At 40.1% G+C, this 16255-nt stretch overlaps 1 protein-coding gene across 2 annotated transcripts; it reads right to left on the bottom strand.

Annotated features, from left to right (window-relative positions):
* Positions 1–2392: 2392 nt before the first annotated feature.
* c4b (complement C4B (Chido/Rodgers blood group)) lies at positions 2393–14583 on the bottom strand. 2 transcript variants are annotated; one of them, XM_040165316.2, is made up of 41 exons: positions 14442–14583; positions 14033–14222; positions 13760–13937; positions 13601–13671; positions 13435–13523; positions 13261–13340; positions 13091–13178; positions 12607–12730; positions 12348–12489; positions 11856–11968; positions 11614–11772; positions 11356–11523; positions 11078–11269; positions 10717–10860; positions 10495–10615; positions 10084–10155; positions 9774–9986; positions 9550–9664; positions 9218–9288; positions 8983–9122; positions 8679–8894; positions 8413–8464; positions 8211–8300; positions 7920–8126; positions 7581–7656; positions 7267–7459; positions 7071–7166; positions 6353–6515; positions 5843–6030; positions 5547–5705; positions 5399–5458; positions 5241–5331; positions 4998–5169; positions 4805–4895; positions 3982–4056; positions 3790–3892; positions 3589–3678; positions 3388–3492; positions 3200–3283; positions 2959–3091; positions 2393–2871 (listed from the first exon to the last, which is right to left on the bottom strand). In XM_040165316.2, the coding sequence occupies exons 1-41, from the start codon at positions 14501–14503 to the stop codon at positions 2730–2732; spliced, it is 5118 nt and encodes a 1705-aa protein (XP_040021250.2). In that variant the 5' UTR covers positions 14504–14583; the 3' UTR covers positions 2393–2729. The 2 variants fall into 2 exon arrangements, with proteins under 2 accessions (XP_040021250.2, XP_040021251.2); XM_040165317.2 differs by lacking the exons at positions 13601–13671; positions 13760–13937; positions 14033–14222 and having other exon boundaries at positions 14442–14531.
* Between the last annotated feature and the right edge of the window lie 1672 nt (positions 14584–16255).

Raw genomic sequence — 16255 nt, 5'->3', positions numbered from 1 at the left:
CCTTATTGTAAGATAAACCGACGTTGATCAAGATTCACTTATATTATGAAGAAGGATTTGTAAATTGGAAATGTGTTTGTTTTCTCAGCAGCTCCTGTGAAGTCCCCTGCACCAGACTACAGTCAGTGTATTCAGCCTACACAAGCCACGATTCATAAATAAATGTGTCACTAATAAACGGGTTCAATGGAATCGTCAATGAAAATCTATACTCGTAGCAGACAAAGACTTCTATTCAGCAACTTCTAGCGTCACTTGTGTGTTTCATGTGTGGTTTACAGCTCGCAGTCCATTTTGAAATAAAAATAAACAAATTAAACCAGAATACGGCTTAAGCATATTTCTCACAAATTGAACACAAAAGCACATCAATAAATCACTGTCATGTCAACGTGGAACCGCCGTGGCACCGCTGTGGGACTGTGGTCCATGCTGAAGAAACCGCTCTCTCATAGTCTATTACTGTTACATGCTCTGGCTCTATTTATCTTATAGTCTGTTTGTGTGAATAGAAGAATCCTCACAGTAAAACGATATTTGCCTTTAGATATTTTCGTTTGAAATGCGTTGAGCTGACAATTTTCTCATGACACGTCCACCATGTTTTAATACAGAAAAACAAACCAACCTGTGCGTTACATGCAGCATCAACATTTAGTTATTGAGTTATTATGGTTATTTCTATACCAGTTGCCAGTCAGCACTATGACATCTTGCAGCAAAGATCATGGTTGATACTTTGTATAAAACTGAATGGTATTTAAAAAGGGCTTGTGCGTGTGAAGTTGTGAATAATGTTGGATTTACATCTGTGTTTATGGAAAAGCTCGATCAGTGATTCACCCGTTTTTGATAAAGATAACCCCACCTGCTAAGGTGCGAACGCCTACTACACCTCTTATCACATTTAATTATAAGAAAAGCACGTTTTCACGTCAGCATGTGAGGTTTTCCAATAACTCATGACAGAGATGGATGAGTCAGTATGCATAAAACCAAGAGCCAGAAACTTGAGCAACCAAATGTAATTCAGACGTCATTTATTGTTTTATTTACATCTGTGCTTTTTCTACTGCGACATGTAAGAAGTGTCCCGTGAAAACCATCTTTACAAATAAGACCAAGTCAACTCCATGTAGAGATCAAACTGTAATTGAGATCAGACTGTAGCGCGGACTCATGAGTGGGTGGTCCTACTCCATCCGGGCCTCCATCAGCGGGCGGCCTCCGTAAACAGCTCCGCCCTCACTCAACTCCTTTCTGCACTTTCGACCACCCTCAAACCACTGACCCCATGATGGCCCTTGGAAAAACGGATCAAAAAACACCTTCAACACCTACGGCAACTGCACACCTGAGAAAATATCCCCAGGTCGTCCCGGCACGTTTCACAATTCCCCAAACGATACCACAGTTGATGCTCAAGCATATTTGGTGTGTCCGAGTAGGTGAGCCTGCAGTCGTTAAAAAAGCGTATTCACAGTAAATCCACAAAAGTTTCAAACTAAATACAGGTCATTCACCCCACTCCGTCTATTTTTGAGAAGATGTTGTTTATTGAATGCATTTGACTAAAAAGCACACGTCTCCACGGACTCTGTCATGTAAAGTCATTGATTACTCTGAGAAGGCCACAGTAAAAAGAAGACCACTTCTTCCACTTCAATGTGCTGTTGCTGTTGGCTTCCCACGGCGCACTGAAGTAATCCCCAGATGAAAATGTGTGATGCTGAAGACTACATATTTATTTGCACTTTATTGACGCAAATTTAATGAAATGTCTAAAGGCTGAAACAGAGCCGGCATTGATCCGGCTGTGATTGAAGTGATGGTCAGTGCTCCCGTGTTGCTTACTTTGGACCCGGCCTCAGAGATTAGAATAATATAAGCGCATAAGCTCTCGTTTGTTCCTCGTCTCTCCACCCATGCGTCTCTCCTGCTGAACTGCCCCCTCCCACTACCTCTCCCTTTCTCTCACAACCTCACTTTATCACACAGCATGTACATTATAATTGCACTCTTCTGCAGCAGATTTCTACGTGTAGCAAATTTGAGAGGAGGACTGTTAGCTATTATCTTCACGAGGTGACGATTGATCCAAATCCTGTCACTACCTTTACCGGGAACCAGCAAGCCAGTCTTATGTGCAGACCCATGTGCCACGTTATGAGTAGTCACAGTGTTGTCTAACCCCAAACCACTCACCCTCTCCCTTCCTCCTTACTCTGCAGATGTTAAGAGAAGGGTAACTTTTTTTCGGGGGGGGGGGGGTTCATTGAGTACAGAGACCCCTCTCAGCGCTGTTACTGCCAGTACAAGAAAAACATGAAAGATAAATATATTCAGTAGAAAAGCAAAATGAAAACAGTATACACCAAACTGAATGGCACTATTTGTATAGAGATAAAAGAGCAAAACTTTATTGAGTGAAGGTTACATTTTGAAATCATTATTTTAAAACATAATACATTCAAAGGTAAAGGTTTTTATTTATTTAAAAACTGGTAGCTGTATTGGACATGAATGCATGGGCAATAGTCTCATTCCAAGTGTAGTAAACTTTCAAATAATACTAAAGTTGTCATTCACTTACTGTCTATAAAGCAATAATCTCAAGCATGTTCTCATACTATGCGTTTATGATTATAAAAGGTTAAAAAAGAGCACCAAACATTTATGCTGAGGGTGCGTCCCGTGGGAAGCTACTAAAATGAAAGGACTTGTCCGTTTCACTGTCTGCAGCCATATATCTTGTACTCATCTTTAAACACATTAAACCGTGAGCAGGCGGTTCTATGTGCAGATTTTTTGCATTCTTCTTCCAAAGGCTTTCTTTCCACCCAAGTGTTGGACTCCAAAAGATACTGAATCCTGCAAAAAAAAAAGGGACTGAGTTAAAACAAGGACAATGGGTCATAGTAAAATTATACTTCCATTAATGTTGTTGACAACACTTGCTTCCCACTGGAGTCCGTCGTGGAGCCATCTTTGCCCATGATGAGATACTGTTTTCCCACGTCCAACTGTCCTTTGCACTGACGCCGCTTAGCGAACACTCGAATAGAATCCTCACCCACTCCCGTATCTCCATCTGATAGACAGATTGTTGCCATCATATTTCTGGTAGGTCTTTCAAGCGTAAACCTCCAAAGGTCAATATTACAGCCTTTCGCGAGGCTCGTGGTTACAGTTTACTCACGTGATCTGAGCACCTCGTTTACACGCGTTTTGTACATGTCAAAGTTACTCTTCATGGAAACGTTAAGGACTTCCACCAAGTATGCTGGAATAAAACAAAGCATATTAAACTATGGATTTGAGATTTTCAAGGGCATGGCAATTGTAAAAGATTCAAACAATGATTCTGTTCTTCTGAACAGTACCGACCGTAATCCACTGTAGGGAAGAAGCAAGCATGTTCTAGACGGACACTCTTGGGGACCTTCTGACGAATTTGTGATTTGAATGTATTTTGTATTTTATGACAAGGTCCTAAAGAAAAGAAACACATTTTTATTGTTTATAAAAACCAGAAAGGTAAGGTTTTCACGGGTGTTTATCTATATCGGCCTCATTAGAATGACCTACTTTCTGCACATTGGCACACATCCTCTGAGCACAGTCTGGAGACCATGTTGCTCCTTCGGGGGGCGGAGTAGGACACAGTGCACATTCTGTCTGAAATGAGGCACAAATAGTTTGTGAATTCCTGGGGAATTAAACAAAGATGTTCCCTCTATCCTGACAAAACCCCACAAAAGCAAACAGATATTAAAGTAAAACGCTTACTTGGTTCATAATAATCATAGAACACAGCTGAAGCAGGCTGTAGAAGACCAACTGGTACTCTCTGTATGGCATCAAAACTAATACATTCCTCTGAGTCAAAGAGCTAGAGGGAGAAAAACAATATTTTACAACTGAGTATCTCAAATCTGAGTATCTCAAATCTATGTGTATGTAAATGTATTTCCACCTCACCTCATTGAAATAAAGCAGCACTCTTCCATTGGAGACCTCATAATGAGAAATGTATTCCTCAGGTGTCTCTCGTAGCTGCAAAGAAAGGATTTTAAGATTTTGTTTCTTTTTATGATTCTTAACTCATACACTTTCATGTTTTCAGGCTAATGATGAACGCTTACAAAACTTAAGTGAGTAAACACTGTAAACAGCAAGACAACTAACTATCAACATGTATCTTGTAATCTGGATTAAAATTTGTGTGTTGGACTGTCAAGTGACTTCCAGGAGTGTCCGCTGATACCAGGTAACCAGTCATGCCAATCTTTTGCATTGATTTGGGCTTGTCTATTGAGGTTGCCCAAAATAGCTTTTCCTAACTTGACCAGAGGGGCGGCACGATGGCGAGGTGGTCAGCACTGTCGCCTCACAGCAACAAGGTTCTGGGTTGGACTCCGCCCAGTGGCCTTTCTGGGTGGAGTCTGCATGTCCTCCCCGTGTCTGCGTGGGTTCTCTCCGGGTACTCCGGCTTCCTCCCACAGTCCAAAGACATGCTCTGGGGATCAGGTTGATTGGGGACTCTAAATTGCCCCTGGGTGTGTGCATGTGAGTGTGAATGGTCGTTTGTCTCTGTGTTAGCCCTGCAATTGGCTCCTCAAAGTATACAGCATCGTGTCCTCACTAAAAAAGGATCCTGCAACCATCCTCGCTGATTGAGAAGAATTTTAGGAATTCACAACAAAGCGCTGATCTCCTGGGCACAAGCTGAACCAGCGAGGAATCAACGGAGCAAAAAAAACGGGAATTGAGAAATGTAGAGGAGGTAAAAAGAGCCACCAACCTTGTCCAAGTCCTCGATAACGACCTCAAATCCACTCAGAAGTGTGACGTCAGCAATACCCATCCCTGTGAGATTCCTCTTCAGGCTATGACTGCACACGCGAGACACAGATTTTATATATTTTTTTCCCCCACCAAGCTCATCCCTCTCATGGGTACTTGTAAAGAGCAAATTGAAGTATCGTTCAACTAACCTGACACAGATTGTGTAGGTGACAGCATCTTCTGAAATTAAGTTACTATCAAGGTCTCTCTTGTTTCGGCTGCGAACATCAAACCACTCAATTGGTGATTGTGGCACACGCCCCTCCTTTTCCTCCTTGTTATCATCGTCATCGTAGTATTCATAGTTTTCTATGATCTTGTCTGGGGAGATAGAGGGTAAATGTAACTGTGTCGACTTTAGATGTGGTTGTGTGTGTGTGCCAGAAGCTCACCGGTGTACTTGACTTTCTCTTCCACCGTGACACTGATTGACAGTAAGTCACAACTGTCCACAGGGTCCAGCACATGGTAGGCCTTTACAATCTGCCCAAAGACACGGTGGTTAATTATAGATCCCTTTCAACTTATACAGACATTAGTAGAAACTTACTTTAATCTTGGCATCGCCGTTTCCTGTCATTTGCACCTTAATGTTGTTCCCAGAAAACTTCTGTGACCAAACACACAACAAACGTACTTTATGAACGAGGTTAATATTTGTGAGTATTTGGTGCAATATTGATGATGCTGGTTGGTACCTTGAGGTCTGTTTCCACTTTTTCTTTCTTATTATCCAAGACAAGTTGTATGATGTCTTTCCTTCCTTGGACTGTGAACTCAGCTACTAGATTTACTTCAGAGCGGACGGGCCCCTTCAGCTCATACTCTGCCAGGGCTTCCAATACCATGATTGTATCCTTGACGTGGTAATGAAACATTAATAACTATGTTCAGCATCTGCACTCTGACAATTGAACTGGGGTAATGAGGTACAACAGGGATATAGGGTCCAGAGAAAGAGATTTTTAGATTCTCGATGTAGCATCCCAATCACCTGTGATGATTTATAGCCTCCAAAATAGTTTTCTTGGGTGGTTAACCAGCAGGCTATTTTGTCTGCCTCCTTAGTATGTCCGAGTTCCACTGCTGCGAGCAGAGCATAGGCGGTGGTCTCTACTGAGATGGCGTCTGCACGGACTTGATTCCCTTGGGTTGTTGTCCACAGATAACAGCCATTGTCATCTGGTAATTAGAAATAGACAACAAGTAAATACACATTGTGGTTTTTCTTAGGGTTGGCTGATAGCTAATATGAGATAATATAAATGTATCAACTGAAAATCACACTACCCCTTACTGTTAACAACAAAAAGTAGCTTTAATATATAGTCTATTAGGATTTGTTGCAAATTAATTAGAAGCCCTTCTATTATTTTATTATATTTTCTAAACAACAGTTTCTCAATTGGTTATACTCAAATGGCTAAATAGTTATTTGATGATAATTAACAATTTATGTATTTTATCTATATCGCCCAAACACATTCACTTTGATTGGACATGCCTTGAGTAGCCATTGTTTTGAGTCTTGTCCAGGCAGATGAATGATCTGTTCCCTGTGGAAGGCAGACTGCGAGGCAGTAGACTGTGATGGCAACAGCCAATGGATGCTGAAGCTCCTCCAGGTGCAACAGGAGATAGTTTGTTGATCTGGTAATGCTTGCTTCCTGGTAGAAAATGGCATATGGGCAGTAAATGTTATTTTGCATCTAGGTTTACCTTATTTTAGATGTTTAGCATGCTAAACTTTGCTAATTTGCACATAATACAACTGAGGCTGCTTTGTAAGAGGGAAAATCATTGTCATTGGAAGGTACCAATTGGATCGTGCCGTGCTTGATACAGCCATGCACTCAAAAGTAACGAGATCACCAAGGTTATTACAAAGACTTCATGATCATTCCCTCCACAACCACAAATGTTAACCTGATAGTGGCTCTAAAGCCAAAGCCAGATATTGTGAATTGCTAGCATGCATATACGACCCATTAATGTCTGTACAGTTGTGCTTCAGGAGAATTCAAGGGATCAACAAACTCATCAGACCACGTCCTCTGGCAAAATGTATGTCTTTACAAAATTGCATGGTAATCTGTTAGATACCAACATGGATATAATTGTATCCGGTGCAATGTGGGGGACTGTGACCTCAGGAGTCAAAAAACATTGCAAGCTTTCCTAAAAGTGGTCATCCAGGGAGATTCTATGTTTTATTCTCTTACCGCATTACTTTTCAAGTCAGTGTTCAGGAATTGAAGGGAGCGGTTCAGGGCAAGATTTATGAATGCCGTCATGGCTGCGTGTTGGTCTGGTCCATTCTGCTTTGCACAAACACAGACATTACCGCATTCAAATCAACGCTAAGTGTGTTGACACTAATATTGTACGTGCATGCTCTAACATGAATGTAGAGGTTACCAGAACTCCTCTGTGTAGCACTGGATTTGGGTCACGGAATGACCCATCAGTGTTCTGGGCTGTGAGCAAGTAATTGACTAAGTTTTTGATCTTTTCATCAGGTGCGATCGTAGTCTTTCGGCCCTGCTCTCCAAAAGCCACTGACTGACGCTCCGCCATCAACGATAGCACTTTCAGTATGAGTGCAGTCAACCTGAGGACAGCAGAACAATAATGGAAAATAGATAATTTATTATTTGAGGTCATTTGAAAGGGGGAAAAATGATTTCCGGTGAGAAACAAAATCTTTACACCATGATGAAACAGATACTCACCAATTACTAGCTGGCGTTGAAAACCATGATCCATAAGAACTATTGGGTTTCTCCTTTGGAAATATCCTTATAAAGCCTGACAAAGAAAGTGTTTGCTTTGTAAAAAACAAAGAAAACCCTCTAAGGTTGTTTGTTAGTGGCCTGTAGAGGACGAAAAAGCTCATAACATCCCACAAAACCAACGTGAAACAAGAAAACGATAAACAGAGCCAAGTGTCACTTGGGAACAATGCATACGCCTCCAACCACCTCCATTCCTTTGTCTATTTCTGTTGAGAATTTTTTGTAACCACTGACATGAATCCTCAAATGTGAAAGACGCAAATGACCACTTCCTACCTGTCTCGATTTTATCAAGGGCATCATCTCTGGTACCAGGAGGCAGGTCTTCCCACTGGTCACTCATGTCGAGGTAGCGCACGGCTGACAATGTTGGGGTGAGTCTTAATGTTGTCTGTTGTAAACATCCTGTAGGCAATTGGATCAGACTGAAAACCTTCTCAGGCGAAAGAAGGTTCCTCACAAGTGGACTGCTGAATCCATCCGCTGTCAAACATTGAAAGGGTCAGAAACATTTACAAAGCTCTCGTGTGTCGTATGAATCGTATGTCTCTGTCTAACAGCACACACCTTCCGCTGAAATGAAAATGTTGGAGGTGGAGTCTGGGACTGTTTCATCTGGTAACATTCCGTCAATTTGGAATGATTTTGTGCTCTTCCCTATTAGGATAGAGATAAACAATTCAAGTGAATGTAAAATGTGAAGAATAACAATAACAAATGCCAAGCAGGTATAAATATTAATATCACTATAAATACTGAAACAACTCACCGTCTAATTTAAACACTTGGGTTTCTTGTATTCTCTTTTCCAGTCCTTCTGTCTAAAACCAAATAGAGAGCGGTTCATTGTGTGTCTACTGCCTTACACAAATAAAAAAAGGAATCTTCTTGAAGTTAATATCAACATGAATAATATTAATGTATACTCATTAGTTTAGATTTCAATGCATACTCATAATCCATTTAGACCCAAGGCCTTTAACACATACGCACACACAAATTAAATGGAAGACAAATAATATCTTTGTCACTCACCATCACGCTCAAAGTCTTTTCAATTGCATCAATTCCAAACTCTTTCTCCATGTCATAGAGACGTATTTTGATGGGTATTGAGCCGGTTACCATGGGAACAGCGGAGAAGGACACTAACTGTGACGAATCTGGCTCCACAGTAATGTTAACAAAAGCCACGGCGGTGGCTGAGCCGGGGGAGCAAAGGCCTTCAGTTTGTTCCATATGAACTGCCACCTATATGATGCATGTGTGTAAAGAGTATTAGGACTAAAATGTGTACAATTGGTGGTTTCTGTGTCATGGGTAATTATGGGGTTTCTACCTGCAGTTGTTCCTGGCCATAGTTGTAGATAACAGGCGAAATGGATATTTGCTCATATCTCTTCACTGAGTAAGGAAGTTGCAGGGAGACAAATGCCGCCTTGAACGATCTGACCTCCAACGGCTTAACTACACAGAAACCTGAATAAAACATAGACTAAGTTCATTCCAAATATTAATGAGAACCCCCCCCCCAAATATCCAAAAGCAATTGTGGAGTGGTGTATGGTTAGTACCAGTGGCTGCAGACAAAGTGACAACCTGAATCTCCCATGTGGTGATTGAGTCAGGCAGAGTCAAAGACATCCTACAGGGTTTCAATTCACATCACAATAATTCAATGTAAAACGCATCTGACGAATGGTTTTGTTTCTACCTCTAGTCCATACTGTAGACTAATGGTAATGCATTTAATTAGATTCATTTATACTGAAAATTTGAAAATGCTGAATGCTCACATTGACAATATTAGAAGCAACAGTAACAGCAACCAGTCCAAAGGATAAAAACAACAAAACTATGAAGTGGCATAAAAGAAAAGAAAACATAAGACCTCTCAACCTCTTACCGTCCTTTCCCATTTATATCAGATGTTGTGAATCCAAAGCTCGGAGGGAAATATCGCCGAATGTATTGAGCACCAGTGTCCCAGAAGAACTGCTCAATGTCTGCTACTTCCGCAGCTAAAAAGGGGAAAAAATGAGACACTCTGTGATAAACACGGCACATATTTAGATGTTAACTTAGCAGGTGTGTAAAGTGTTTGGTGTCCACATGACAATTTTATCTCACTCCTGCCAAGTCCTTTCTCGGCGTCGTCTCGAATCTTTTTTTGTCTCAGTCGCTGTCCTTCAAGGCAGCATTTTAAAAAGGTGTCTGCACAAGCAGGATTATTCTTCACCATAGAGACTCTCTTCACTCTTTCCTGACATGTTCGTCTCATAGGGATGAGAGAAAACCCGCGAACACAACATTCTTGCATCTGTTCATCGGAAAAATTTGATTCTGAAAGTGACATAAAAGAAAAATAAATATTCAGTGTAGAGCATATTCCTTGCAGGAGTGTCTTCAATTAGCTCAGAGGAGGAGAATATTATCTTACTTATGGTCATCATTTCTTGTTGAAGGTCCACTGCGCGCTTTTGTCGTGCATTTTGTGAACCGCAGTCAGATCCTGGAAAAGCATTAGCATTCAAATTCAGGACAGGACGACAAAGTAGAGAGCCGCTACATTGTAAACTCTGCACTTCACTCTTTCTCAATATTCTCTACCACCATCAATAGTAGTATATACTTTTGATCATAGTTTGTTTTGGATAAAACTGAAACCATCTGCATGGCAAAACATGTAAAAGTATGTGGGCGTAAAAGCAGGTGTGTTCATTTTATGTACTGTAAAGTTAACACCATCTTAATGGAATCTAGTCTAACATGTTGTATAACATAATTCAAACTACATCCATAATGCATTTTCAAGGAGTTAGGGGGGGGAAAAAATGTGTTTCTATTGTACTTTTCCACATTGACTGCGACTGAGATACAGAAGACAGGCCAGCATTTGTTAGTACAGCTGCAGGATCAGATCCTCCGCTGTACGAGCACCCGACGTCATATGACTGCATGGAGGAAAACACCTGAAAAGTAGGAAGAAGATCTTGAATTTACTGTATCAAAATGTGTGGGTTGAATTAAATAACCTCAGTGTCTAGTAAGAGAGAGAGAGTACGTATGTTACCTGTTTGCCTGTGAGTTTATTATCGGCATTCAGAGCGTAGATTGCCTTATCCACAGCCAATAAAGCCACTGTGGCTCTCTGACCATATAAATCAAATTCTATCGCAGCGTTTTTCCCCGGTTCGAACAGACCTTGTGCCTCCACCTGAATATACACATGTAATCAGATGAGGTTCAATGGTTGAAATTTAACAAACATATTTACTGTTGTCAAAGAATGACAATGATATTGACGAAATACCAAAACGAAGCAGTGTTTGCTGACTTACAACTCATTTTTTTGTCAACCAACCAAACTGTACCTAATCTAATACACAGTAGAGAGAAGTCAGTCTGCTATCAAATCTGTTGTGTTCACTCACCTTGACTTTCATCTCACACTCATCGCTGACATCTACCCACACAGAGTCTGCAATGATGTCACCGCGCTCGTTGTAGTAGTAGCCAATCAGACGGAAGGATGGCACCATATCAGATGTTATTTGCAGGTGGTCTTTCACTGAAGTGCCCAATCGGAGAGAGCCATGTTTTATTAGGATCCCGCGACTTAAGACCTACAACATAGTCAATTAAAAACGATTCAGATTACTTACATTCCAATAAAAATGGACCAAAGTATATTCACAAATTTATGTCTTACCATGAAGTATATAAACCCAACGTTTGGGCTGTTGATGGTGTTGTAAGTTACTGTCATTGACTCGCCCACAGAGTACATCCTGTTGGTAAAACTCAGGTAAAGGTAGCTATTAGTCGGAGATGAAGCGCGCCGAAGCACTTTTGTTTGCGTCTGGCCGTCTGCCGACACCTAGTGAAGTCAGGGTGTTAGAGACCGGTTAAACGGAAACAGGTTTATTCTTTTGCTAATACATCTTGTTAGTTGTTTAGGGATACTGACGTCAACTGTAATCTGAGCACCAGAGGGAATATTAAAGACAGGAAACACTGCCCCCTCCCCGTCAGTTTCGCCTTCCCAAGATGTCTCTGTAGAGGTGGGTACATCAATCTTTACTCCCACACCAGCTGCTGGGGACCCGTCGGGGAGACTCACGACCAGCTAGAGCGACAACAACAAAATATATGTCACTCACAAAATCCTCACAGTCATGTACATAGCTGTGTAGTTAGTTTCATCCATACCACCACATCTAGTGGGTATCCGGGGAGGAAATATGAGCGAGTTCGAGAGAGATCCAAGGTGTATTTATGGGAGATGATAGGAAGGTTTACTTCCGCCTCTTGCGTTTCACCACCTGGATCACAAAATGCAGATGTAAGGAAAATAAACATCCCCAGTTTCCTCCTCTTCTTTTTCTCTCTTCTTATACGCTCTCAAATACAAGATGGTACGTCTCCGGGTGTTTTCTGCTTTGTGATCAATTATCATTAACATTCCAAGGACATTTCATCATTGCATTTTGTTATCATTCTTATCATGAATAGTAGTTGTACTAGCAGTAGCAATAATATAATTGTTGTTAGAATTTTTATTACAACAATCAAATACTGAGTTCACTTCACTGTGCTGCTCACTGCTAAACACCAAACTCTTTAAACATATAATACATTCTCTCTTTAAAACATGTGGCTGCCATTTTAAACTATGGTTTAGTGTGACAGAGAATCCTTTACTTTGTATATTGGTTACAAATACTCTCAAGTATAGTTGTCCTCCACTTTGCTGTAGCTCAGAGAGGGATTTGTTCTGCTGTTTTTCGAGGTGAGCATTTAGGTTTGCTATCTGAAGAGATGCTGCTTCGGCGCCACCGTTGATCTGCAAAAAAGGACGGAAATTGTTGATGGTTGAGTACTTTAACAGCTGCGAAAAGTTGCCGGATGATCTTATCACAAATATAGAGATACAATGTTGTATAGAGATCTGTTTCCTCACCCTCCCAGTTAGCTCCAACCCCCTGATAAACACAGGCTTCGTTTTTTGGCCGTGGGTTTTATCTCTTTCTATCACTCCAAATTGGCAGTGGTAAGCCCCTTTTGCTTGCTCGCCATGCGAATACCTAGAGAAAGTTAAGACAAGAAGAGAGTCTGAAAATGTAATTAACATTAATGGTAAACCAGCAGCCTAAAGATTATAACATAACACATGGAAGCCTGTGACGCTTTGCATGGTTTTCTTTTGTGCATATGATGGTGTCAAATGGGTTCCTGGCAAAGTTATGAATTGGAGGGATTTAAAACTGTAATTTGGCTGAAAATTGTCAATATGGCAACTGGTGAGGCGTAGGGAAAGGCCATGTTTTGCAACTAATATTATTTTTGGAGTTCTTTAGGCACATCAAGCAGCCAAAACTCAATACTGATTTCACAAGACAACTTGGTCGTAAAGTAGGTTTAGTAGGAAATTAATCAAAACTTACTTTGCCGATATGGAGAAGTTGAGCTGTTCTGTCTTCAACAAAATAAACCTCTGCTCCATTTCAATGTTCACCTCAAAACTTGGTAAAACTGTAAAAAAGGAAAGGTGCATGGTTTTATCTGTATTCACTCAAAACAAGACATTTTTTAGAATTAAATTAACATAGTTTACCAAATTTTTGGACTTTGAACTCTCGGGAAGCAGCATATGCATCATCAACATAGTGTGCTGTAATCTTCCATGTGCCCAATCTTTGTCAACAAAACATATGTGAGTTATTCCAGCATGCCAAAGTTGAGTTTGCTTTTTTGTAAGAAGTAGTTTTCTAAATCTGTGTTGACATACTTTGATACATCAGGTAACGGAAATGATCCTTGGAGTATTCCTCTCTTTGCAATCTTTTGGCTTTTGATGACTCTATTTCCAGCAGAATTCTGTAATTAAATGAAAAAAGCATTAATCCTGAAATTAAACCCTGAATATCATTCCTATGTAGCCGCAAATCACTCACATATACATTTATGTGGAACACCTCATCATGAGGCCTCAATGTGTGGTCAAGAGTGAATATCCTGTATCGCACTAGAAGGTAAATAATCAACATAAGATCATTATTCAGCATTCTTTCCCATTGCTTTTGTTTCTTTAGATTTGTTGACTTTCCTCTTACCATTCTGTGCCGGGGTATAGATTGGCTGATCAGTCTGAATGAAGATGTAGCCCCTTCGTTTTGATACCATAACTCTTGTTACCTTCCTAATCCTACCGAAGGAGGGGCTCTCTGCCACCAGCAGAAGGTAGCTGAGGCCAAAACGTTCAGACAATGTTGAGATTAGATTCCTTTCTATCTGTAAAGATGCACATTAGAAGTCTGGGTCAATGACATCTTGGTCCCTTCTAGAATTTCTGTTTATGGATGATTTGGGGGTGGGGGGTGTCATACCATTAGCTCAACTGTTTTAATCTGTCCTTCCGTTGTGGTTCCATTGGTTTTCTTCTCAGACACAAGAGTACCGGTAGCCTCGTGCTCCAGGTAGAGAGTGACAGGATTATTAAGATAAGAGTTTCCCATCTGGACAAACACTTTCTCATTAACACCCACGTGAAAAACATGGGGGGCTGATATGAAGAATCTGCACAAAAAGGGGAAACATAATAGTTACTGTTTCCTTCATTGGTATATTTTGCATTCATGGACCTCGATGCACATACAAAGGAACCTCTACAATGCTGCATATTTCATTTGATCTACCACATTATAACCAAATGATAATAATGCAGCATCATGCTAAAAACACATAACCCATCTATAATGTAAGGATATAAAATATTGTAGCTATTTTGATATTCACCTCCCCGTCGAACACTCCACAGTCGAGATCAGGAACAAAAAGCAAAAGACGTAGCGCCCCATCGTGCAGCTTCTATTCCTTTGCCTGCTCTGACGGAGACGTTGGGTTAACTGTGGTTTTGTTATTCATCCACCCCTTTATTTCCCAATCATTGAATCTCCAATGCCCTCCCTGTTTTTGCCTTGTTTTTTCCACAGATGGAAACAAGTATCCGATTTATGGTTCATGTATCACATGTTAAGCAGCAATACATTAAATGAGAGAATCATCATGCTGTCAGATAGATCATGTAAACTGATGTGTGCAGATGTGTGTTTTACTTCTTTGTTCATGTGTTGGCACATCTATACACAAAACAAGATAATATGAGATAATCCTTTATGTGTATATATATATATATCTACATAAAATAGATCAAATAATAGACTGACCGATCCTTTTCAGACAATAACATGTTTGATAAAAGTCAGCTTGAATTCCTGCTTGACTTGCAACAGGGAGTGTTTGTTTCTGTGTCTCAATGTGTACCCATTCCCTTACTGGATGATGCAGTGATGCAGTCAGCTAGATTTCCCCGAAGTCATGTGACTTATGAGAAATCTACTTTGGACTTTTGGGGTTTCAGTGGAGGAAGCGTTGTTAACTGGTTCAGGGGATTTGAAAAGTAGAGCTGGAGCATATCTGTGAACTCCCTCACAACAACTTCTTCAGTTAAGTGAAAGTGATTTTTACAATGTGTAATTCCCTCATTGGTTAGTGCAGCCACACAGTTTATCGTATCATAAGTTACATAAGCCTCTTATGTAACAAATACATTTCCTGTATATGTAACGTTATAATGCACATGTGTATGTTGTTCAATGAATTGATGAATGTGTTCTGATCGGGTAAAAGGTTTTATGACAACGACACTACGATTATTACCAAGTTACAAATACAAATTCATGCAGAGACAAGGTCAGACACTTTATTTTTCCTCCATATGACCCACTTAATGTGGATGCAATTAACATTCACATTAAAAACAAATCTTTTCTTTCAAGTGTAGCAGGTATGTATTACACAACTCAGGATTAAACACAGTAATTGCACAGAGAAACACATTTGTTTGTAAATGTTAAGACCATCAAAGATTTCTCTCAAAATGTGTGTATGAATTTAGGTTCCAGAGGTGCTGATCCCACACTCCCAAAAATCTTTTTTCTTCTTCTAGCCATCACTTCTGATAGCGGATGCAGCATGTCGATTTTAACTTATAATTTTGTCAATATGCAACAAAAATACATTTTTCAACTAACTTCATGTTATTCATTAAACATTTTTTGAAATGCATTTTTAGAATATCGTGTGTTTCAGATAAAATAATACATACCTGTATCATCAACACGAAGCTAGTTTAAAAAACGTACACAACATTCACTTATATTCATGCTAACACATTTAGGTTTTAAACAATGACACGTAGTTGTAGTCATAAATACGTGTCTATGTCACGGCCTTGTATATAACATTTGGCACATGAAAGAAACATATCTGTCAGCCTCTGATTCACTTCACCAACTACAGGCCATATCATCTCTTTGTGATTAATAATCACATGTACAGATACATTGTTATGTTTTATATTCATATGTCCAGAAACCTAGATGAATAGCTGATGTTTGGTTTACCTGTTTGCACAAGGTTTTATAAAATTCACACACCTAAAACTAAAAATATTCAGAAAATTAAAAAAATTGTAGTCTACCAGCTTATTTCTAGCGGGAAATTGTGGATTTGAAAAAGGACAGGGTTTGGAAATCATAATCAAAAGA

The sequence above is a fragment of the Gasterosteus aculeatus genome, chromosome 20 (genome assembly GCF_964276395.1).
Source record: "Gasterosteus aculeatus chromosome 20, fGasAcu3.hap1.1, whole genome shotgun sequence".
Taxonomy (NCBI): domain Eukaryota; kingdom Metazoa; phylum Chordata; class Actinopteri; order Perciformes; family Gasterosteidae; genus Gasterosteus; species Gasterosteus aculeatus.
This window is presented reverse-complemented; position numbering and strand designations above follow the sequence as displayed.

Excerpts from the sequence above, each read along its gene's own strand:
- c4b (XM_040165316.2), bottom strand. The coding sequence starts at position 14,503 with ATGGGGCGCTACGTCTTTTGCTTTTTGTTCCTGATCTCGACTGTGGAG. Across the intron at positions 10,156-10,494 it reads GTCGCAGTCAATGTGGAAAA|GATCTGACTGCGGTTCACAA; the intron begins GTACAATAGAAA and ends ATGCTTTTCCAG. Across the intron at positions 4,896-4,997 it reads ACCTACACAATCTGTGTCAG|TCATAGCCTGAAGAGGAATC; the intron begins GTTAGTTGAACG and ends TCGCGTGTGCAG.